Below are 25,369 nucleotides of genomic sequence, written 5' to 3' on the forward strand. Positions count from 1 at the left end.
TAAAACAGAGATTCAGTATTTATTCTATCGTTCACAAGGTCTAATTTGTTCGCATAACAACTCAATCAAAATAATGAAATAATTTGGTTACACTGTAGATAACACAGTATTTTAAGCCTAGCAAAATTATAAATATTTCAAGTAGATAGTATATTTTTAATGTTTTCACACTTGCTTTCCCAAAGTAGGCTTTACCTCTTTTCTTTGAAACATAGAGGACCATGTGTTACAGATGTGACCAAGACAGGCCCAGTCCTGGTCTTCCCAGAGCTTACACTTCAGTGTAAGAATCCTGAAGCTGGGCGGGCATTTGGCTCAGTGGTGGGTTCTCCGTTTGAGACACCCACATCCCACATCAGAGTGCTTGGTTGAGTCCCTGCTCGTCTGCTTCCTATCCAGCTTCCTGCTCATGCATACCTTGGGAGGCAGCAAGGAATGGCTAAAGTACTTGGGTCTCTGCCACCCATTTGGAAGACCCAGATTGAGTTCCAGGCTCCTGCCTTTGGCCTGTCCCAGCCTTGATGGTTGTGAGCCTTTGAGGAGTAACCAGAAAATGAAAGATCTCTCTCTCTGTCTCTTTCTCTCTCTGGTGCTCTGTCTTTCAAATACATATGTAAGACTAAGAACAAACTAGAGTATATCTGTAACCTCACCCATTTAGTAGATTTGGGGACACACAAGTGAGAGCAAAAGATGGAAGAAGTTTATCATGGCATGGCAGCTCATGTTCCCTAAAGTTTACCTCATCTTAAAAAATAAAAAAATAAAATAAAAAACAGAATACCAACCCTGAAGCAGTAATTACAATTTAGCATGCCAGTACTAGTAGGAAATTTTAATTATAAACAAAGGAGAAGAGATTCTGGTGGAAAATATTATTTTTTGAAAGTCATGTTCACAGTAAATTTAGTATTAACATTTATTGTTTGCTCTAAATATATCTCTTTGTCTTAAAAATAGAATTGAGTATAATCATGTGATTAACACCCTTTTTCAGGCCTTGGAGAGTGAATTTGTTTCCTGTCAGCTTCACCAGTGGATTGATCTCATTTTTGGCTACAAACAGCAAGGACCAGAGGCTGTCCGAGCCCTCAATGTGTTCTATTACCTGACCTACGAAGGCGCTGTCAATCTGAATTCAATAGCTGATCCAGTGTTGAGAGAGGTAAGTCATCTGACTGAGACAGAAACTGAAAGTCAGGTATCTTTACAATAGAAGGTATGAGATACCATCTTCCCTTCCCTTTCATTTTGCTGAAAAGGAAACTGAAACCAGATGGGTAAAGTGACTTAAGCAGGAGAACTGTCAATTAGTGACCTAGCTGGGACTTGAACCTAGGATTTCATTCCAACAAAATGTTTGACTTATGTATAATGAGGGTCATTTTCAGTGTAAACCTATTAGGAGATCAGTAATCATATTTATAATCAAAGCTTACAATTTGGGAGGCCACGGATATGATTTGAAATAGTAGAGAAATAATAACTAATTCATTAAAGAAATATGATTGTAAACATACACCTATTTAAATGTAAAGTGTTAGCACATATACTATAGCTCACTCAATGTAATTGGCCTTTCTCTGTATTCTGGATTGACTGTCTTCCCCATTCACACACCAGTGGTTACTGAAGAAGTTTATACCGTTTGCAGGGTAAATCCAAAAGACAGCACAAAGATTAGTCCTTGCACCAAACTCTGCTGGAGCTCATCATACAATGGGAAGGTTGCAATAAGTAAGCAATTATAATGTACTGTGGTAAGTTCATTAAAGAGATAACAGGCATAGAGAATAAGAATGAAGCAACTAACAAGAGTCCAGTTAGGTTTTCTGGGAAATGAGAGGCTGGGGCTGCATATTGTAGGATGGACAAGACTATTGGGTATAGTTAAGAGCAAAGATATCCACACAAAGGAAACTGCATAGATAGAAGAGATTACAGCTGGAGAAGGTGGTGTGTGTGGAACCAAAGACGATCAAGTCAGAGACAAGAGTCAGATCATAAAAAACTTCAATGCCATAAAAATAAATATTTTTAAAAAATGTATTCATTTACTTATTTAAAAGGCAGAGTTATGAAGAGAGAAAAAGAGAGACAGAAAGAGTGAGAGAGAGAGAGATCTTCTATCTTCTGGTTCACTCCCCAAATGGCCACAACAGCCAGGGCTAGGCAGATCTGAAGCCAGGAGCCAGGAACTTCTGGGTCTCCCATATGGGTGCAGGGGCCCAAGCACCGGGGCTATCCTCAGCTGCTTTCCCAGGTACATTAGATAGGGAGCTGGGTCAGAAGTGACACAGCCAGGACACCAACCGTTGCCTACAAGGGAAGTGGGCACCACGGGTGACGGCTTTACCCACTATACCACAGCACTGGTCCCCCAGAATAAATATTTTTAAAGGTTTATTTATTTGTAGGGCCAGCACTGAGGTATAGTAGGCTAAGCTTCTGCCTGCAGCGCTGGCATCACATTTGAGTGCTGATTCATGTTCCAGTTGCTTCTCTTCTGATCCAGCTCTCTGCTAATGGCCTGAGAAAGCAGTGGAAGATGCCCAAGTGCTTGGGCCCCTGCACCTGCGTGGGAGACCCAGAAGAAGCTCCTGGCTCCTGGCTTCGGATCTGCGCAGCTCCAGCTCAGGCTGTTGCAACCATTTGGGGAGTGAACCAGTGGATGGAAGACCTCTCTCTTCATCTCTCTCTCTGTTTGTAACTCTGCCTCTCAAATAAATAAATATTTTTTTTTTAAATTTTATTTATTTGAAAGCGAGAGAGAGAGAGAGAATGCTGTCATCTGCAGGTTTACTCTCCAAATGCCCACAATGGACAGGGCCGAAACCAGGAACTGGGACCTCAATCTGCGTCTCCAACATGGGCAACGAGAACCCAACTGCTTGAGCCATCATCACTTCCTCCCAGACTCCACAACAGCAGGAAACTGGAGTCAGGTGCCAGAGCTGGGAGTCAACTAAGTATTCTGATGTGGGAAGTGGGCATCTTAATTGCTAAGCTGAACACCTGCCCCCATCAAAAATGATTTTAACTGGCTAATAAGACAGTGGGAAATATTATTACATGACCACATGTATGTTTTAGAACCTGTGTGGAAGAAGATTGAATATGAGAAAACTGAGAAGTACCCATTAGATTTTTTTGACTAAGAAGCCACTTGTGATCTTAGAGACAGTAGTGTAGGAAGTAGTGAGTTGTGGGGGGCCGGTGCCGTGGCTCACTTGGTTAATCCTCTGCCTGCAGCGCTGGCATCCCATATGGGCACCAGGTTCTAGTCCCGGCTGCTCCTCTTCCAGTCCAGCTCTCTGCTGTGGCCCGGGAAGGCAGTGGAGGATAGCCCAAGTGCTTGGGCCAGGAAGAAGCACCTGGCTCCTGGCTGTAGCAGCCATTTGGGTGGTGAACCAATGGAAGGAAGACCTTTCTCACTGTCTCTCTCTCTCACTGTCTATAACTCTACCTGTCAAATAAATAAATTAAAACAATTAAAAAAATAAAGAAAATAGTGAGTTGTTCTATGAATAGGAGGTGATGAAATAAAATTAACGAAGAAAATTCCTTAAGGGAGAAATTTTTTTTTAAGATTTATGTATTTATTTTAAAAGAGTTATGGGCTAGGAGGATCTTTCATCTGCTGGTTCACTCCCTAGATGGCTGTAGTTTGTCCAGCTGAAGCCAGGAGCCAGGAGCTTCATCTGGGTCTCTCACATGGGTGGCAGGGGCCCAAACACTTGGCCTTCTGCTGCTGCTTTTTCCAAGCCATTAACAGGAAACTGAATTGGAGGTGGAGCACCTAGAACACAAACCAGTGCCCATATGGAAAGCTAGCATTGCAGGCAGCAGATTTACCCACTATGCTACAGTGTTGACCTCTGAAAAATTTGTAATGGTTTTATTAAGGGGTGGGTGTTGTGGCACAGCAGGTTAAGCCACTGCTTGTGTTGTCTTTATTGGAGTGCTGGTTCAGGTCTTGGCGACTTCATTTCTGATCCAGCTTCTTGCTTATGCATCCTGAGAAGGAGCAGAGAATGGCTCAAGTGCCTGGGCCCCTGCCGCCCTTGTGGGAGACACTTTGGAATTCTGGGCTCTTGGCTTTGCAGCCTTGGTTGTTGCAGGCTTAGAGCACAAACCAGCTGATGAAGATCTCTGTCTTCGTCTCTCTCTCTCTGTTTCTTTTTATCTCTGTAGCCCAGCCTTTCAAGTAGACGAAAAAATTAATAAACTCTAAAGAATACTTTTTAAAATTGTATTTAAATGTAGTTCACAGCTGATCGAATTCACCCAATAAATGTGCACGATGGAATGAACAGTGTTTAGTCTATTCACAGGTTTGTACAAGCATTACCTCAATCTAAGAATATGTTGATCACACTAAAAAAAATCTTTGTTCTCATTAGCAGTCATTCTAAGAGACATTTATTTATTTTTTTTAATGAGTGGACATTTGACTGTGTTTCTGTGTTAATTGGAAAGATCCACAAAGAGGGAAGCATGTCAGACGCACTGGAGAGAAAGCATATAGTAGTCTATCAGGCTCTATGAGGAAGTGGAAAGGAACAAAAGCCAGAGCACAGGCAGAGATAAGCACTGGGCAGGAGGCAGCGACACTGCCTTGTCTGAGACTGGAGAGCAGAAGCTTAGCACAGCGCTCGGATAAGTCATGGTGTGTGGGTGAGATGGAAAGGCAACACGATTACAGCCCAGTGGGTTTGTACCAAGGATGGAATGAAACCTAACACAGTGATGTGTGCTTGACAGGTGCTGCTTAATAATTGTTATTTCTCTACTGTGTTTCTTTTTCCTGCATTTGTAACAGCAGGAAAGTGTAGGGGAAAAAAAAGTCAAAAAGAGGTGTGTGTGTGTGTGTGTAGAGACAGACAGACAGACACTGGTAGGGTTTTGCCATGGAAGTATAGTAAAATGTATAAAAAACAGTTGAGAGTAGAAGAGGGGCTGATGAAACTGTTAAGAGGGTGTTGTTGAAATGATGAAATGGGGAGCTAGATTGACCAGTAACGAAGGCAGGAAGGGGCTGATAATCGTAAATTCGTGTCTTTCTAGTATTTTTTTTTTTTTTTTTTTTAATTTTTTTTTTGACAGGCAGAGTGGACAGTGAGAGAGAGAGACAGAGAGAGAAAGGTCTTCCTTTGCCGTTGGTTCACCCTCCAATGGCCGCCGCTGCAGCCGGCGCACCGCGCTGATCCGATGGCAGGAGCCAGGATCCAGGTGCTTTTCCTGGTCTCCCATGGGGTGCAGGGCCCAAGCACCTGGGCCATCCTCCACTGCACTCCCTGGCCATAGCAGAGAGCTGGCCTGGAAGAGGGGCAACCGGGACAGAATCCGGCGCCCCAACCGGGACTAGAACCCGGTGTGCCGGCGCCGCAAGGTGAAGGATTAGCCTATTGAGCCACGGCGCCGGCCGTGTCTTTCTAGTATTAAAAGCAACTAGAGGGGCCAGCGCTGTGGCACAGTGGGTTAAGCCAGCATTTGCAGCACCGGCATCCCATAAGGGCACTGGTTCAAGTCCTGACTGCTCCACTTCCAGTCCAGCTCTCTGCTAATGTGCCTTGGAAAGCAGCAGAAGATGGCTCAAGTCCTTGGGCCCCTTTACCCAGTGGGAGACCTGGATGATGCTCTTGGCTCCTGGCTTTGGCCTGGGACACCCCTAGCCATTGCAACCATTTGGGGAGTAAAACAGCAGGTGGAAGATCTCACTCTGTCTCTCCTCTCTCTCTCTCTAACTCAGGCTTGCAAATAAATAAATAAATAAATCTTTTTTAAAAAGCAACTAGACTAATTTCTGTTAAGTAGCTGTATATTTACTTATTTCTGTTCTCTACTATACGCTGAGTTCAATTTGGAACACGTCTGTGTTCCAAAAAAGGCAGTCAAGTTGTCAATGCAGAAGTCATGTATTCTCCTGCTGTTTGAGAAAAGCTCCCTTCCTCTTGAGAAATATTCCATTGTAGAGTGAATGGTTAATACATGTGGCATAGCAAGTGATCATAAAAATAATCTCTCTATAAAAAGAGCACTAAACGATAGAAATAATAACCATAAGAGGAGGAAGAGTAATCAGAGTAACAGCCTGCAGCACATTAAACTTTTATGTTGTTTTTAATTTTTAGAAAACAGCTGTTTTATCTATATACAACTATATCCGCATTTACATAGATCACACAACAGAAAGAATTTTTTAGGCAAATATGCTAATCCTTTTTCATATATCTTGTGACCCCAAATTAAAGATATAATCTTAACTTTAACTCTTTATTCTAATAGACCTCTCTTTTTAAAAAAAAAAAAGTATTTATCTATTTGAAAGGCAGAGCATCAGGGTCCATGGGGGTAAGGGGCTGGCAGACATATTGGTCTTCTAGCTGCTGGTCCACTTCTTAAATTACTGCAAGAGTTAGGACTGAGCCAGGCTGAAGCCAGGAGCCAGGAACTCCATCCGGGTCTCCCACTTGGTGTCAGGGGCCCACCCGAGCACTTGAGCCATCTTCTGCTGCCTTCCCAGGAGCATTAGCAGGAAGGTGGGTTGGAAGTGGAGCAGCTGGGAATTGACCTGGCATTCAAATAGACCTTTTTACTTCTTTTATTTCTCTGTCTCTTTGATACTATTTTCCTTGTCTTCCTACCTTTCCCATATTTAAAAGAAATGTAATGTATTTATACATTTGAAAAGCAGAGAGTTAGAGAAAGATGGACAGAGAAAGTACCCATTCACTAGTTCACTTCTCACTTGCTCAAAATGTCCAGGAGGTAGAAGCTAGGACAAGGAGTTCAAACCAGGGTTCCGACATGGGTGGCAGGGCTCTGATTGCTTGAACCATTCCCCATTAACAGGCCTTTGAATCAGAAGCTGGAGCCAGGTAGCAAACTCAGGCACCCTGGTAGGACACATGAGCATCTTAACCCTGCCTTCAGCATTAGGCCAAATGCCAGCCCTACCTTTACTGTTTTTTTTAATCTTTTTTAATTTTCCAGCATTACAAATTTAAAACAGTTGGTTATTGAGTAATGATTAATCCTGCTGGATTTGGTTTGGCTCATTCACTTCTTTTTCTTCAAACACAATCTTAATAAGCCTTTCTATTACCATTTCTAAAAAGCTGAAAACCAAGGAAAAAGGAAAATTTAAAAAGAGAGAAAAATTTGGGTATTTGAATTCAAGGTGAGATATGAGTAATAATAATTTTACCATGAAAAAAAGCCCTTTATTCAGTAAAGAAATATAATGTATCAAATATTTGTTTCACAAAATAATTTTCCAAAATAGTAAATAGAAGTATTTTCCTTAAAAAATTTATTTGATGTGTTAATAATTGTATTTATAGGTATGGCTTCTAGAACACTCTCATATCCATACTTATCCAGAATTCTCCTATTTTTATATCAATGGTATTTGCTATATGCAAAAAATTCAAAGCTAATTATCTGGTCTTTGGTATCTTAGAATGAAACAGCTCACTGATGGAGTCTACTAGGTAGAAACCTGCTTTTATAAAGTATGCATATTGTGTCTGTATAAAATCCTGTGACGTAGCTTGATATGGGAGCACGAAAAAAGAGCAGTCACTGCAGGTTAGGGAAGTATAACTGCAGGAACAGAATCCTTACAAAATAAGAAGTTAAGTAGGTGAAGACAAGGAAAGGGAAGAGGCATTCAAGCAGAATTGCATGTGAGAAGGAGCACACCATTTACCCTTTGGCTGGAATAAACCATGTGGCAATGACAAGAGTGTAGGAAGGTGGTGAAACAGTTTCATTGATGGTATCTTTGCAGCGTGTTTGGAAACCACTGATGCCTGTCTACCATTAATCCAGGCCACCCTCATCATTTCCCCTGGACTAACTGTTAGTAGACCTGGTCACTTGTTTCTGTCCTTACTTACCTACAACCCACCTGCCAGAGTGACATTTCAATACTTTAAAACAGATGACGTCACTGCCATACTTACACTTTCGTGTCTCTCAATAAACAGAGTAAAATCCTACTTAACGCACATAGTCTGACCCTGCCCGCCTCTCTGATCTCATGTGGTGTTATTCTTTTCCTCATTCATGTGCTCGGTCTTGCTGATCTTTCTGTTCCTACTCACGGGAAGGTTGTCACTTACAGTGTGCCTTTTGGTGATGACTGTTTTCTTTGGCCTCAGATTTTCATAACCTGCTTCCTTGTCACTTAGGCCACAGATTAAAGTTATCTCCTCAGAGAAGGAATGAGTAGTGTATTAACAATGGAAGTGTATTCCTCCTTGTTCTAGGCCTGCAGTCCAGGATCACTATGCCAGCACGTTTGGGCTCTGGTGAGGGCCTGGTCTCCTTTTCCAAGAGAGAGCCTTAAACTCTACATCCTCCAGAGAGGTCAGAAGCTGTGTCCTCACATGGAAGAAGGCAGAAAGGCAAAAGGGGCTAAGTAGTTCCCTCTGGCCCTTTATAGGGCACTAACTCCTTCATGAGGGTGGGAGCCACATGACTTACCCTGTCTTCTAAAGGCCCATTTATTAATACCATCACAAGGAGGATCAAGTTTCAGTGCATGAATTTTTTTTGGGGGGGGGGGGGCATTCAGACCATAGCAGTTACTAATTTTTTTTTTTTTTGGACAGGCAGAGTTAGACAGTGAGAGAGACAGAGAGAAAGGTCTTCCTTCCGTTGGTTCACCCCCTAAATGGCCGCTACGGCTGGCGCGCTGTGCCGATCTGAAGCCAGGAACCAAGTGCTTCCTCCTGGTCTCCCATGCGGGTGCAGGACCCAAGCACTTGGGCCATCCTCCACTGCCTTCCTGGGCCACAGCAGAGAGCTGGACTGGAAGAGGAGCAACCGGGACAGAATCCAGCGCCCCAACTGGGACTAGAACCCAGGGTGCTGGCGCCACAGGCAGAGAATTAGCCTAGTGAGCTGCAGCACTGGCCAGCAGTTACTAATTTTTAACTTAAATTTAAAAATGGGGCATACAGGTTTTTTTTTGAAATCTGTTAAGATTTGAAAGATATTGGAAATAGTTAATTTTTCTAACTGTTCCATGTGAACCTGGAAAACAATGGGTACTCTACAAGTTTTAGGGGTGGAGGCCATAATGTATGACACAATGAATAATTGGAAATAAAGAAGTATAATTGTTGAATGTAGATTTTTATTAATATTATCATATGCTATTTGTGCCACAATATTTGATCTTCAACTAAAGAATCATATACTGTTGTTCTCTTTCAATTCCTGTGCTTTCTTTTTAAGTTTTTCCCTTAACTGCTCCCTAGTTATCTGCTCTGACATTTTGTTACTGTATCAGTATGCCTACGTTTTGGCCACCCATCATTCTGCATACTGTTTCTTAGATACAGTAGCCTAAGAAGCCAAACAATAAGATGTGATAGTATTAAATTAAATTAAATGGGTTTTGATGACCATACCTGAAATAAAGCATAAATGACTGTAATCAAAACTGTATTCTGGGGTTGGATATTGTGGCACAGCAGAGGAAGCAGCCACTTAATGACATGCACATCCCATATCAGAGTACCTGGCTCATGTCCCAGCTGCTTCACTTCTGATCCAGCTGATTCACTTCTGATGGACCTGAGAAGAGCAGTTGATGGTCCAAGTACTTGGGTTACTGCCATCCATGTTGGAGACCCAGATGGAGTCCTGGGCTCCTGGCTTAGATTTGGCCCAGCCCCAGCTTTTGGGGCATTTGAGGAGTGAACCAGTGAATAGATCTTTTTCTTGTATCTCTCCCTCTCACTGGCACTCTGCTCTTCAAATAAATGAACAAATAAGTAAATAGTTTTAGAAAGGTATTCTAGTAAAGGGACCAAAGTTCAATGGAACAGAATGGAGCTTCCACAAGTAGACATATTGTACATAGGAATATATTATAAAAAAGTATTTTGTATCACTAGGAAAAGACTATCTTATTCAATATGTGATGTCAGGACAACTGGCTAATTGTTTAAATATAAATTAATGTATATCCCCATTTCACATCTTAAAATGAAAGAAAGTCCAAGTAAATTGCATGTATTTATTTGAAATAAAGATTATATAAAATATAAAAAGTGAAACTACAGAACTTGGAATATAACATAGGTAAGTAGTTTTTTACTGTTGGAATGGGGAAGGCTTTTGTAAGTCTAATATTCAAATCCAAATCAGGATTGGTGTTGTGGTGTAATAGGTTAGGGTACCTCTTATGACACCAGCATCCCATGGTCGAGTACTGGTTCCACTCCCAGCTATTCTGTTTCTGATACAGTATGTGCCTGGGAATGCAGTGGAAAATGGCCCAGGCATTTGGGCTCCTGCCACCCATGTGGAAAACCAGGATGGAGTTCCTGGCTCCTGGCTTCAGCTTGGCCTAGACCTGACTCTCGTGGCCATTTGGGGAGTGAAACAATGAATGGAAGATACCTCTTGTCGCTCTGTGTCTTGCTCTTGCTCTCTCTCTCTTCTGTCTCTCCTTTTGTTTTACTTCTCTCTCTATTGTTCTGCCTTTCAAATAAGTCAACAAATAAATCTTTAAAAAATCATTAAGAAAATTGATATATTTGGCTACATGAAAACTGAAGTTTCTGTACATCTAAAAAAGGAAAACAAAGTGCAGAAACAGATAATTCACAAAAGACAAAATACAAACCACATATGTGCCTTACTCACAGTGGCATTCAATTTAAAACACTGTAGCATTCTGTGTATTGGATTATCTAAGATTAAAAATAATTCCTAATGTTGAGGGTATAAGAGAATAGACACTGCCATATTTGAAGAGAATGAAAATAGATCGAATCTTTGTAATGATCTTTATCAGTTTTTCAAATGTTCCTTTTCTATTTACTTAGAATTTTGACCAAAAGGAATATTTGGTCAAATATGCAGAACAGTGTTCAATTGTAATAGTTGTTCTTAACACTAAAAAAAATATGGAAAAACATAAATGTTCAGGGGTTAAATAAACGTTAGAAAATTCATACAATGGAATATTTTACATTAAAAATTGCTGTGTGGATCTGTATGTGTTGTGGAAGTATGTTTTTCCATGTTTTAGTGGAAACCAGATCATGTTATGGAACACACAGAGTACAAATGCATAAGGAAAAGTCTGGCATTGTGGACCCCCAAATGTTTATGGTCAGTATCTTTGGTTAATGCCATCATGGAGTTCTTTCATTCTCCACTGTCTTCTGAAGAGTCTTTCTCTTTAAAAATAAGCAGAGAGCCAACATCAGCCCTCTTTCCCTTTTGAGGGGACAGAGTCTCTGCTAGACAAATCTGCATGAGTGGCAGGAGGGTCTGGTAGCTTTGGGGACTGTTGGGAGGTCTTTAGTGATTTCATTCTGGGTTCTGGCTGTGCTCCCAACCTTTGTTGTTGCCAGTACAGTGACTGTACTCACGGAGTGATCTTCTTGTAACTCCAGTGCGGATGAAAGGGTTGAAATTTCTTTGCCTTGATTTTGCTCAGAAGTCAGAGCACCTCCAATCTCGTAATCTGATTGTTTGAATCTGATTGAACTTTGGAGGATTCCTCATACTTTTTAGCAAATGGAGTTTATTTCTTCATTTTTCCCATCATATTTGAGGAGAAGCAAAAGAACACTTACACTTTCAGGGACAGAGGGACACTGCCTTAGATATATCACTTCCACTTGTAGTTCTCACCATCTTAATCTGAAAACAAGAAGGCCTTTTGGCTTAAGATTTGTGAATTCCATATCTCTGGGCTCTATGTGCATGTGTGTGCATGCATAATTAACTATACAAAGGACTTTAAAAACTCATTTTTCAAAGCAATAATGCTTACTTTTTAAAATTTCAAATTAAGTATGAAGTTACAGAATGGAAAGACCCTAGACCCCAGATTTGGGCCTTAACCAGTGTCACATGCCAAAGTCAAGCTGAGGCAATTCCTGTTTGGTGTGGTTCAATAGCCATAGAAAAAAAGCCTCTGCCACAGAATTCATCAACCTTTACTAATGCTGGAAATTCCGCCATTAGAAGTCATTTATTTGGTTACAATTTTTTTTGAACAATCCTTTCCAGTCATTCTGCTGTCTGTAAATAGGGCAGACTAACAGTTTTGGTAAAAGGGCACGTACAGACTCAGTAGATTGGAGCAGCCCTTGTATGGGGAGAGCAGGGCAGATCCCTGGTTGTGCCTGGTGCTGGGGAGAAGAGGTGGAAGTTCGGAGACCGAAAGAGACCCTACGAGGAGATGTTACAGGGGAGCCATTTTAACGTGAACAGTATCTGTGCTGCTTCGTCTTGCACTTAGCCATTGGTACATTTCCTCAGCAAGTGTGATTTTCTCCTTTACTTTTCAAGCAAATGCAGTGTTATTTTCTGTTTATGTGAGTTCAGACATTAACTGAAGTTATTGATTTCCTTTTGAAAATAGAACTCAGTTTTATTTATGTAGATGGAAGGGAGTGTGTGGAGGAAGAGCCATGGTCTGGCTCAGTTTAAAGAATTATATACAATGGATCTTGTAACATGAAAGTTTAAGACCTGAAAGTTTTCCCTAAGTTGTGTTTAGTGTCAGTGGTTGGTTTTCCCTCTTCCAGATTTATCCTTCCAAATGCTGTTTTAGCAACTCATAATCACTCTGAGAAGGTCTGTTTTCCAAAAAGAGCAGCAGCAGTGTTTAAGTTTACATGACCCCTGTTTCATGACAGCAGTAGCAAATCAGATATCTTATCCAAGGAAAAGCATTTTTGGCTTAGCATCCCATCACTCTCGTGGTGGGAGTCAGCAGCGCCTCTCGGCTCCAACACTGCCGCACAGCACTGGCTGCAGTGAATCTTTCAGAAAGCATAAACACAATCGGTATTTATAGCATTGTTAACATTTGTTAAATAGTTGGGGGAGTGGTTTGTTAGAGGGCTCTAAGCAGGTGGGGCCGGGAACTTTGTTGTGACTGCCGTGAAATTTAAGAGTAGGACAACATGGTTACAGTGGCTGCAACACTATAGGACATCAGAAGCATTAAATGCAGTGAGGATTTCATGCCGCCCGCCCGCCCGCAACGCAGACTGTTTCAGAAACAGTCCTGCAGCATCTCTGGCCAGCCGTGTGCTCCACAGATGGCACGCTTGACACACTGCAGGGCAGGAACTGCATGATGAAAAGCCAAATAAACAGTAAGGATTAGTCAAGTTTTAATTGAAAACCTATGTAAAAAAATACCGTTAAATTATGCCAGACTTTCTTGTGCCTCAAAACCACGGTCATGGAAGTTTCCCTGACAGTTAACTGAGCTTCAGTGTTGTCATTAAAGCTCACCTCGTGTTTTGCTCATTATGAAGCCTGTTGCAGACTTCTTGGCTAAGTAGGTGTAGCTAGAGTTATGCATCCAAGACATAAAGCACAATTCTAATAGTTTTATGACTTTTCCCCCTTACCAGCTACCTGAGGAATTCTGAAACAGTCTCTTATGCTGATGACTTCTGTTGGGAACCTGTGTTTTCTCCAGGCCAGAGGAATGTGTAGTCTCAAACTGAGCAATGGAACTTTGTTCTCTAAATTTGTAGCTAAACATTAGCTTCTAGAAAGATTAAGGTTAAAAAAATTGCATAGACTTGAAAAGTCTATGTGAAATTACTTGAAAACATGACAGATTTCTAAATTCGTAGAAAAATACATCTTTTTCCTTTATTTCTAGTAGGCAAGGAAGTTTCCTCAGAGTTTATTCACTGCTTTTAGTTTTCATTATGAGTGCAAAGAAGCAAATGAAATTGTGTTAGTGTTGGGGAAACACTTGTCTCAAGTACAATTTTTTTATGTTATTTATTAAGCTATGTTATCACAGTAAATCTGTTGTCTTTCCTCTCCATCCCTGACAATACTATTTACGTGAGGAGAGAGGAGGGAAGAGAGAGTGTGTGTCTGTGTTTTTCAGGCTCTCAGTTCCTTGACTTCTGGGAGTATGGCATTGAATTCCTCACTGTGGCTCAGTGTTTGCACACGGTGCGTGCTTACAAATACTGTTACGGAAATAGACCAAATGAATGATTGACCCCGCTGCTTCTTTTCGTGACATGGTTTAAATGTGTTTGTTGGGTTTGAAGAAAGAATTTAGTGTCCTGCGTGCAGTAGATTACCTCTCCTGTTCCATGCCTTTTTTTTTTTTTTTTTTTTGCAAGGACTTTGCACTGTTTTCACTACATTTGCCTCTTAGCACTGGCAACCCCTTTGAAGACATCCCACTTATTTTTCTAGGCAGGCTGCTTTATCTACTCATTTCCAGTAGCCAGAGATGGAGGTGTTTTGAATGAGCACATCAGTGTTCTAGACAGAGATACTGTTTGAAATTATCCATGAGCACAGTGCCGCTGAGCATTATTGAGTGACGTTTGTTTCTGTTGGTTGTGTCTGCTCTGACTAGCTGGTTTCTTTCAGATTGGCAGCTGGGATTATGCTATAGTAGATGGACAGCTACAAGAACTGGAGATTGTAGTGGGGCTGTGCTGGGCTTCAGTTTAACGTGCCTGGAATGCATGGGCTCAGTTACAAGGCACTGGTGGGAAAATCTATACCTATTTTCACAAATGATAATTACTTCATGTTTTATCTTAGCAACTTCCACAAGGTTACTTGATGACGAATGTTGGTAAAAATACTCTTTCCTCTCTAGTTTTCCTCCTCTGACTTATTATCACACATTCTTGTTTTGTAAATCAGTTTTACTTCATTTAGTAAGCTGCCCTTTCTCTGTTCCTTGTGTGCTCCATACCGTTGTGACATTTTTATGCCTCTACTTACCTGATGCATTTTGGTGCCTTTTGGTGAAAAAGTACTGTTTACTTAAAAAAAGTATATACAACTCTAATATTTAATACTAAATAGTAGTAAAATACTGCTATAACTGAAAGGATCCTTGGGATCAAATAGAACTAAGGAAGTAAATTCAATGTAACAAAATTAACTTTGTAGCAAGACCTATTGATTTAGCAGTTTTTGAACACTCTTTAAACTGGAAGTCTTAGATGATTAAAAATATTTCTGGCTATTATGTTAATGGATCAATTGAACCTCATCAAGTAATATCAAATATTACCATATTTCCTTTAGATTTGTGTATTTCTTTAGTTTTATATATCTTACCAAATCAAAAATTTTTAATTATCCCTTGTTTCAAAAGTAATATGTGTTTCATGTAAGATATTAAATGGTATAGAAGTGAGCAAAGTACAGATTCTTATGATTTTTATAAAGTTTATTTTATTCATTTAAAAGGCAGAATTACAGAGAGACAGGTTGAGACAGAGAGAGAGAGTGAGACCCTTCACTCCCCAAATGGCCATGAAGGTCAGGGCTGGGCCTGGCTAAAGCTAAGAGCCTAGAACTCTATTTGGGTTTCCTTCATTGGTGGTAGGTCCTAAGCATTTGGGCTATCTTCCACTGCTTTCTCAGGTGCATTAGTAAAGAGCTGGATTGGAAGTGGAGCAGTCAGGAATCCAACTGGTCCTTATATGGGATGCCAGTCAATATTGCAGGTGGCAGCTTAATCAGCTATGCCACAATGCCAGCCCGTACTTTGCTAATCTTTTCATCCCTCATCCACTAGAAAGAACAGCTGATAATAGTTTGGTACATACCTTTCCAAATCTTCTATGCAAGAATTCATGCATGTATATGTGTATACTCATATATCATTATGTATGTACATGTTAAATATGTCTATATTTTTACTTAAATGAAGTCATACTGTATATATTTTGGTAATTAGAAAATTTCCTGTCATCAATATGGACTGGTTTTCATGTGAGATACATTTAGCTCTACTCATTTTAGTGGCTGCAGAGTAGTCTGTTGTCATAATTTAAGTATTATTTTTCCTACAAAATTTTACTGTTATAAAGAGTGCTGTGATAACCAATATTGTACCTAAGTCTTTTTTGCATTTCTCTGATTCTTTTCTGATGAAAATTCATGGAAGTGGAATCAATACCATAATATTTATTTGAAAACATAAAATTGACTCATCTAAACTTACAGATATTTTTCTGTGTTTTCTGAAGCATTATGAAACAAAGCATTATGTCTTTCAAGTCTAAATTCACATAGAACTACTTCTGTTGAATTTCATTTAATTTCCTTACTATTTCCCTCTTCAGTGTGGATAATTTTGCATGTTTTACTAATTAAATATATTCTGGTCTTTTTTTAAAAAAAGATTTCATTTATTTATTTGAGAGGTAGAGTTACAGACAGAAAGAAGGAGAGACGGGGGGAAGGTCTTCCATCCTCTGGTTCACTCCTCAAATGGCTGCAATGGCCAGAGCTGCGCTGATCCGAAGCCAGGAGCCAGGAGCTTCTTCCTGGTCCCCCACACGGGAGCAGGAGCCAAGCGCTTGGGCCATCTTCCACTGCTTTCCCAGGCCATAACCAGAGAGCTGGATGGGAAGAGGAGCAGCTGGGACATGAATTTCCCAGCGCCTATATGGGATGCCAGCACCACAGGCAGAGGCTTAGCCTACTATACCAAGTGCTAGCCCCTGCTCTGTATTCTTGAATGCTTGTCTGATTGAGTTTAATATTCCACATTGTAGTTAAATCTATTACATTTTTTTTCCTGAAAAAAACTGTTAGTATTTTTAAAGTTTCACTTATTTGAAAATAGAGAAATATAGAGAGAAGTATCTCCCATCCCTTGGTTCACTCCCCAAATGCCCACAAAGCCTGGGCCAGGGGAAGCCAGGAGTCAGGAACTCCATCCAGGCCTCCCATATGGGTAGCAGGGATTCAACCACATGAGTTATCACCTGATGCTTCCCAGGGTATTCATTAGCAGGAAGCTGGACTCAGGAGCAGAGCTGAGACAAGAACCCAGGCACTCAGATATGGGATGCATACGTCCCAGCGGGCATCTTAGCCACTGGGTCCCTTAACCACTTAACCACTCTTTAACAGGCTGTTACTTATTTCCTTACATGATGTTTTATGATGCTTAAATTTTTAATTTCTAAAATTTCGAGTATACTTTGAGTACTTACATTTTAACCTTCAAAGATGCCTTTTAAATAACTTGTTAGATTCATTCTGCTATGCTGTAAACTTTGTAAATCTGTTGCTGCAACTACTAAAAAGTAACTGTACGTCTTAGGTTAATAGGAGTCTGGTTTTTAAGTGTTTCTGAGTAATGCTTTGCCTTTTTTAAAACTCAGAGATATTATTCAAACAAGACCATATATATTATGTAGATAATTTTCTCTTTGGCGATTTTTGTCGCATTTTAATGAATGACATTTAGTTGATATGGGTCCTCTTTTTTTTTTTTTTTTAAGATTTATTTATTTATTTGAAAGACAGAGCTACAAAGAGGCAGAAGTAGAGAGGAGGGTGGGAGGTAGGTCTTCTATCTGCTGGTTCATTCCCCAGATGGCCACAACAGCCAGGGCTGCGGCGATTTGGAGCCAGGAGCTTCTTCCGGGTCTCCCATGTGGGTGCAGGGGTCCAAGGACTTGGGCCATCTTCCACTGCTTTCCCAGGCCACAGCAGAGAGCTGGATCAGAAGTAGAGCAGCCAGGACTCAAACCGGCGCTCATATGGGATGCTGGCACTGCAGGCAGCAGCTTTACCCCCCTATGCCACAGCGCCAGCCCCTGTGTCCTCTTTTTGACCTTAGCAGTTACTTTTATCAGGATTTTTGTCTTTTAGGAATTAAACATGTAATAACTAAGTGGTTATCTGATCAGTGATTTTAAACTCACTGATAGCAGAGCTAGATTTGACCAGCAGCTCTTGGGTACTGAGGTTAGTCAGTAGATAGTCAATAAGCTCTGAGAGGAAACTCACCAGATATGTAGCAAACTGTTTTTAAGTTTAGATGTATGAAAGGAAAGAGGAAAACTTGGCACAAGTAATATTATACATACATAATAGAAATCACTGGATGGTCTTAACCCGACTTTTTTTTTTTTCTGAGAGAGAGTGAGAGAGAGAGAGCAAGTGAGAGCTCCCCATCCACTAATTCATTCTTCCAATGCCACAATGGCTGTGACTGGGCCAAGCCAAAGCTGGAAGCTAGGAATGAAATTTAGGTTCCCCAAGTGGGTGGCAGGGACCCAGTGACTTGAGCCATCACCACTGACCCCCTGAGTCTGCACTGTCAGGAAGCTGGAGTCAGAAGCCAGAGCCAGACATTAAACCCAGATACTCCAGTGTGGAGCACGGATGTCTTAACTACTGAACTAAATGCCCACTCCTGACTTTTTAAGTGTGGTTAAGAATTAAATCTCAACTAGGAAGTTTTATTAGGCATTTCTTGGTAAAGAGCTAGAATATAATCTTAAGGTAGCCTTTTAGAACTTAATTTTGATAATTTTAGAAAATTTGAGTTAATTAACATGTTTTTTCTTAATACACTACTTTGCTTCTATTTCACTATCCCAATTTGTAGTGATTTCAGATGTAAATATATGGAGATAAAATGCAATTTCATAGTTGTATTCTTCTAAAAAGCAGTATACAGATTAATTGTGTCCATATGTGTAAGTAATTCCTATCCTTACCCCCATTTTAAATAAAATTTTACAACACTTATTGTAGGTTACTAAGGGTTTTACTGATTTTACGTGTTCCCTAAGTTACATTAAAAAGCCTAGTGCAGCGAGGCTAAAATAATCTTTGCGAAGCCAAATACTACATTGTCCCTAAGCCAGTACAACTTCCTTCTCCTTCTATGTCTTTTATTTCTCCCTTTCTATCTACTGTGTGAATATCTATATTTTATCTCTCTATATATATTGTTGCTTTTTCCATATATAGCTACAAAATCATGCAGTATGCAATAGTTGGCACAAAAACAATAGAATACACAGCCTGTTGAAAATCTCTTCATAATATTTCCATTTGGAAATCCATTAATAAATTCTCTAGGTAATATTTGAGATGCTGTTTATAAAATATAAATATGTGGTTTTACTGGAATGTCTCGAAGTATTTGCATAGTCTTTTTATTACTATATATTTCAACATCTGGAATGCTGCCTGCAGAATTCAGACTTTATTATAGAAAGTACTAACAGGCTATTTACAGAAATAATTGGGAATTGATGAATAAGAATGTTAAATAATAAGGCAAGTTTTCTAGATAGAAATGTTTAATAGAGCGTTGTATTCAGTACTGGGCTGCTTACTGTTAGTTGTAGCAGTGTATCTCTGAGCTGCATGCCTGCTCAGTCTAGTTAACTGATTTAGCCGTTAGTTCAGTGACAATTTTTTAAGCACCCACTATGTGCCAAGCTGTAGAAGCACACAAATACTTCGTACTTTCTACGTTTAAGAAGACTTATAGTCCAATCAGTAAGACAAAAAGCTAAAAAGTAGAACACTGGATTAGAAGGATGTAGGAGTTTGTGCTTAGTGCTTTAAGCAGCAGTAAGGAAGAGGAGCAAATGTCTGAATGAAGTCAAGCGAGATCTCCCAAAGGTCAGAGGCGCCTGAGCCGAGTTGCTCAAGAATGAGGGGAGGGGGACGGCATTGTGGCGCAGCAGGTTGTGTCCCCGCCGGGGAGGCCAGCATCCCACATGGGCACCAGTTCCTGTCCCAGCTGCTCCGCTTCTGATCCAGCCCCCTGCTAATGCACCTGGGGAAGCAGCGGAAGACGGCCCAAGTGCTTGGGCCCCTGCATCCACATGGGAGACCTGGGAAGGAGCTCCTGGCTCCTGGCTTTGGCCTGGCCCAGTCCTGGCTGTTGCAGCGATTTAGGGAGTGAACCAGAAGACAGATCTCTTTCTCTCTCTCCCTGTTACTGTCTCTCCCTTTCTCTTTGTAATTCTGCCTTTCAAATAAATAAATAAATCTTAAAAGAAAAAAAAAAGAATTTAGAGGAAGGCAACCACACAGAGAAAGGAAATAGAAAATATTTAAGAGCTTGAAAGCAATAACACATGTCACATTATAGAATGTGAGATAGAAAGTGGCAAGGAATGAGACTTTGCTACTATTATTAATTATTTTAATTTTCAAAATTTATTTTCTTTTTATTTGAAAGAGAGAGAAATTTTTTTTCTGTTGGTTCACTTCCCAAATACCTGCAACAACCAGGAACTCCATCTAGGTCTCCCACATGGGTGACAGGGACCCAGTAACTTGAGCCAATTCTTGCTGCCTGTCAGGGTGTACATTAGCAGGAGGCTATATGAGAAGCAGAGTAGCCAGAGCTCAAAAAAGGAACTCTGTGTGATAGGAGATGTGTACTCCCAAGCAGTGATTTAACCACTACCTGAAATGCCTGGCCCAGCTATTATTAATCCTTTTGATGAGCAACTGGTAACAGTTATTAAGTGCTTGCTTAACCCTAGCCAGGCCTGGTATTAAGTCTTTTTTATGTAATAACAGCGTCACACACTTAATTGACAGCTTACTTGGTACCTACAACTGCTCTAAGTGCTTTATATTATCTCATTTAAGCTTCGCAGCAATCCAGTAAAATACCCACATTTATTATCACAATTTGTAGATGAGATAATTAAGGCACAGAAAGTCGAATGCCTTGCCTGAAGTCACTCAGCTGTTGACTCAACAGTGCTGATATGTAAACTGAGGCAGTACTTAACCCTGTTTTGTGATACTGCCTGGTAATTAAGATGATTGAGAAGATTTTAGAGAAATTACAGAATTAAATTTGCAACTTTGGGACTGAACATCTCCTTGAAGTTGGGTTGTGTTCAATGCCTTGGAAAAATATTTTTGATCATTCTAAGATATTTCCATTTTCACTGCAGTCTTGCATTAGAGGCTAAAAATATACATCACTGAAAGCCAAGAACACTCTTATTTTCAGTGAATCTGTTAGCATATTGTGTAAACTGACCCCTCTCCCCCCTTTAAGATAGCCTAAGTTCAAATGTGTTAATAATTATTAAAGTTGGCTAATGGGTGTATGGGGACTTATTACCCTATACCATAATAAAAATTTTACATAATAAGAAAATTTTTAAAGAGATCATCTGGGGCTACAACTCTCTAGGTGAAACGGAGTTCATTAAAAGCAGTTTAGGCATTTGGTAGAGTTTGTTAAGCTACCCTTTTTCTGAACTTCACATGGTATAAAGGAGTCTGTATGTTCCTGCGATTCTCTATCAAAGGGCTAAACAGAGGGCTAAGAGCCAGCAATAAACAGATTTACATGAGGAGCTTTTTCAAACCACACATTTCAGCCAGGATTTTCCCCTCTCCCTTAAGGATTATGGCTCTAGGGGCTGGTGTTGTGGTGCAGTAGATTCAGCCATTGCTTGCAACAATGGCTTCCCATATCAAACTGCTGGTTCGAGTCCCAGCTGTCCCACTTTCCATCTGACTCCCTAATAATGCTCCTGGGAAGGCAGCGGAAGAAGGCCGAAGAGCTTGGGCCCCTGCCACCCATGTGAGCGACCTGAATGGGGTTTCTGGCTCCTGACTTCAGCTTGGCCCAGCCCTGGCCATTAAGACCATTTGAGGGCTGGTGCCACGGCTCAATAGGCTAATCCTCTGCCTTGGGACACTGGCACACTGGGTTCTAGTCCCAGTCGGAGCGCCAGATTCTGTCCCGGTTGCCCCTCTTCCAGGCCAGCTCTCTGCTGTAGTCCGGGAGTGCAGTGGAGGATGGCCCAGGTGCTTGGGCCCTGCACCCCTTGGGAGACCAGGAGAAGCACCTGGCTCCTGCCATCGGATCAGTGCGGTGCGCTGGTCGCAGTGCGCCAGCCGCGGCAGCCATTGGAGGGTGAACCAACAGCAAAGGAAGACCTTTCTCTCTGTCTCTATCTCTCTCACTGTCCACTCTGCCTGTCAAAAATTAAAAAAAAAAAAAAAAAAAAAGACCATTTGAGGAGTGAAACTGAGGATGGAAGATCAATCTCTCTCTCCTTCTCCCTCTGTCACTCCCTGTGTCACTGTCATCCTGCCCTTCAAATAAATAAATAAATTTTCAAAAAAAGAAAAAGATTCGTGGCTGTAGAAAGACACTGAAGTGTTGTCATCGGCTTCAAGTACATCTGGACTGAAGTGATGAGAATTGCTCCCTTCTGTGACACTTTCCACAGCCTCCCTGAGAGACTCTGGCATCTTCGTAGTAACAGATACCAGCCTTCACTCAACATTCCACGCCCTCCTGAACTCCATTTTGCCCTCATCAAAGACAGTGTTCACCCCTGGGACAACCCCAGCAGAGTCAAAAGGGTTCTGGGCTACCTTGCTATACAATAGGCACTCGGCAAACTGCTTTGCTAGGTGACCGCTGTGTGCAAGGTGCTGTTCTTTCTGCTGCACACCATTACATTGTACAGTATTCTGACCCTGACAGTGTAATTGTAGGGACACACTATTAATCTATTTAAAGCTAAATAACATTACAGGGATGCTAGAATTAAGTATGAACTGGTTAATAAGATTTGGGAAGTATTATACCAACACAATAGAATTCAAAAGTTTTCTGTGAGGGGTAGAACTTAGAAAGCTGAAGGTGAGTGGGGCCATTTTAGGAGGCACAGAGGCAAGAGAGAAATTTTAAGGCAGAAATGGTAGAAGAAAACCAGCTTGACTGAAAAGGAACACTTGTATCAGGGAATAACAAGAAGAATAAAACAGAGGAAGGGAAGCCTTCAGTACCTGGTGTCAGGCCTGTATCTTTTACATGCTAGGGCTTGCTTGAAGATATTTAATTAGAAGAATATGGCACAAAGGAGAGTTTGGAAAAACTCTTCCTACATTGTGCACTGAAGGAAGAAACTGGACAGAGTGAGGAAAATCAGAAAAGAGACTATGGCAATGCTCAGTTATTGAAAGTATAAGGTGACTGGATTCAGAAAGGAGAGGTGAATGTGAGAAATTTCACAAGGTAAGTGAATTTAGTGACTAATTATATGTGAAAGAAAGAGAAGAAATTTTTAAATGTTGGTTAAGTTCCTGAGCATAAAACAGTCAGAAGAAGAATTTAACCCTTGTTTGAGGAGTGTTAAAATAAAATTAATTTTTCCAGAGCTTAGGCATGTTTATTTTAGGTGTACTGAGATAGGCACCTAATACACATGGATGACCATCAGGTAAAGATATGCAAACAAATGAATAATCCTTTGGTTATAGATTTGAGATTCCTTAGTAGATAAGTAGATTTGAAGAGCAGAAGAAAAATTTCCTTTCCTGGAAATTTAGATTGAGAAAATCAGAGTGCTCACAAAGAATCTGTAATAATAAATTCATTTGTGGATGAGAAAGAAGTCAGCAAAACAGACTAAAGTAAAGAGAGCCATTCCAGGGTAGAACGATTGAAAAGAGGTGAGGTTGTGGTCAATGTCGTCAGTTGCTTCAGAGATCAAGATGAATGAAAAATGACAGTGAATCTCAAAAACAATGAGGAGGATCTGCAATTATCAATTGATGATATCAAATGTGACTATAAAGTTTTAAGATCATAGTCATTAGCTTACAGTGTTACTCCTTAAAATTCATATTTGAAAAGACTTTTCTGTAGTATTTTATTATCTGACAACTCAAAGGCTAGTCAAGAAATAAAACAGTGTCTAGGAATTCTACAGTCTTTTTAGTACCTTGAGTACTTGGAAAGAAAATTGATGATTATTTAACCTATAAAAGAAAATACAGCTTTTATTATGTCATTGAAATAGAATAATCAGTCTATGATTGAGTTTGTGATTTGAAAAAGTCCTTTCCTCACAGTGATCAGTAATGTACCAATTCTATTAAAATTTTAAAAAATGTTAAAAAGAGGAAACTGGCATTTTTGCAAGCTGTCTTCATTGTCCATATCTTTTTATATCTCAGAACAATGTTAAATATTGTAATGGAAAATATTGTAAAGTCAGTTGCATTAAATTTTTATCTATAAAAATACTTTTTTTTAAAGCTTTATTTATTTATTTGAAATTCAGAGTTACAGAGAGAGAAGGAGAGAGAGAGACAGAGAGCGATAGAGAGAGAGAGAGAGAGAGAGAGAGAAAGAAAGAAAGAAAGAGAAAGATCTTCCATCCTTTGGTTCACTCCTCAGATAGATACGAAGGCTAGGACTCCACTCCAAAGCCAGGAGCCAGGAGCTTCTTTCAGGTCTCCCATGTGGGTTGACAAGGTCCTAAACACTTGGACTGTCTGTCCTCTGCTGCTTTTACCAGACCATTAGCAGGGAGCTGAGTGGAAGTGGAGCATGTGGGACATGAACCAGCACCTGGTATGCCAGTGTCGCAGATGGTGGCTTTACCCACAACACTGGCCACCTTCATGGTGTTTAACAGTGGCTTGAGTCCACTGCACAGCCCTAAGACTTCTCATTCTTGTCTCAGAGGGCACTCAGGGGACTTTTTGAGAACCTCCTCACCCATCTTTAAAGTAAGAGCCTTGTCTCCATGTTTGTATGTATTACAGTTTCATGTATGATTTCAAATGGAAAAAGGAAGTCATTTCTGCCTCTTAAAAACATACACATGTGCGCAGTGAGAGAGAAAGATCAGAAGCCAATGAGTTCAATTTCTCTTTTGAATGAATGACACCCAGATCAATACCTCTGATCTCTTATCTCAGAGGCAGCCATGGACTTTCTTTTGCCATAAAATTTACTGTCTTTCTCCTGTCAAACTGGTTCTCCCCAATTGAAACTCCTATTTATGTTCACTGTTCTACTATTCTCTAAAACATGCAAGTAAAAAACAAATAATAATAATAATAATAATAATAATGATTAGTTTTGTCTTTTTTTTCCTTGTTCAGTCATCAGTCTCTAGGATCTGTCGATTTTGCCTCAGGACGTGGTTCCCGTATTCACCCCTGTCTTTCTGTAAGGACTGAGATACACAGTCCCTGATTTTTGGACTGCTTCCAGAACCTCCACAGAGATCTCTCTGTCTCTGGGCTCCTTAAAATCCTGACCTAGATTTTCTTAAAATAATGTGTTCATCTTATCTTCCTAGATAAACTGCTGAAGCATTTCTTCCTTCCCTATTTTAGCTGTGTTAAATGGGGATCTTGCCAAGTCCCAAACCTAATAATCAGCGCTTTATTTAATGTTTTGCATGTGCTGGGTACTGGACTAAATACTTTATATGTGTTATTAATTTAATTTTCCAAGCAGCTGTATGAGCTAGTATTGTTATTATTTTCATTTTATAAATGGGACAGAGACTAAGCTAGTTGCCCTAAGTGATGTAGCAAATAAGTGGCAGAGCTGAGATTAGCACTCTGAGCCTCTGACAGCCCAGGCCAAGTGCTGAGGCCCTGGGTTCTCTGCCTCCCACTCTCCCTTTTAAGGGAGGAGAAGGCACGTGGCTTCTGGGCAGAGACCACAGGAGGCAGCTGTCGAAGGTACAGGCACTGGCTTCCGCAGCCGTTCTTGAAAAGAAGCTGAAGGTCTTCATTCATAAACTCAGGCCACAAA

At 40.5% G+C, this 25,369-nt stretch overlaps 1 protein-coding gene across 6 annotated transcripts in view; it reads left to right on the forward strand.

Moving 5' to 3' along the window:
- The window catches only part of LRBA (LPS responsive beige-like anchor protein), a 747,733-nt gene that overhangs the window by 659,385 nt on the left and 62,979 nt on the right, over nt 1-25,369 (forward strand). For all 6 annotated transcript variants that reach the window (XM_051819347.2, XM_051819345.2, XM_051819348.2 and 3 more), the window contains exon 48: nt 998-1,165. In XM_051819347.2, coding sequence (XP_051675307.2) covers nt 998-1,165 — 168 coding nt within the window. The remainder of the gene's footprint in view (nt 1-997; nt 1,166-25,369) is intronic.

Source organism: Oryctolagus cuniculus, chromosome 8 (assembly GCF_964237555.1).
Source record: "Oryctolagus cuniculus chromosome 8, mOryCun1.1, whole genome shotgun sequence".
NCBI lineage: Eukaryota > Metazoa > Chordata > Mammalia > Lagomorpha > Leporidae > Oryctolagus > Oryctolagus cuniculus.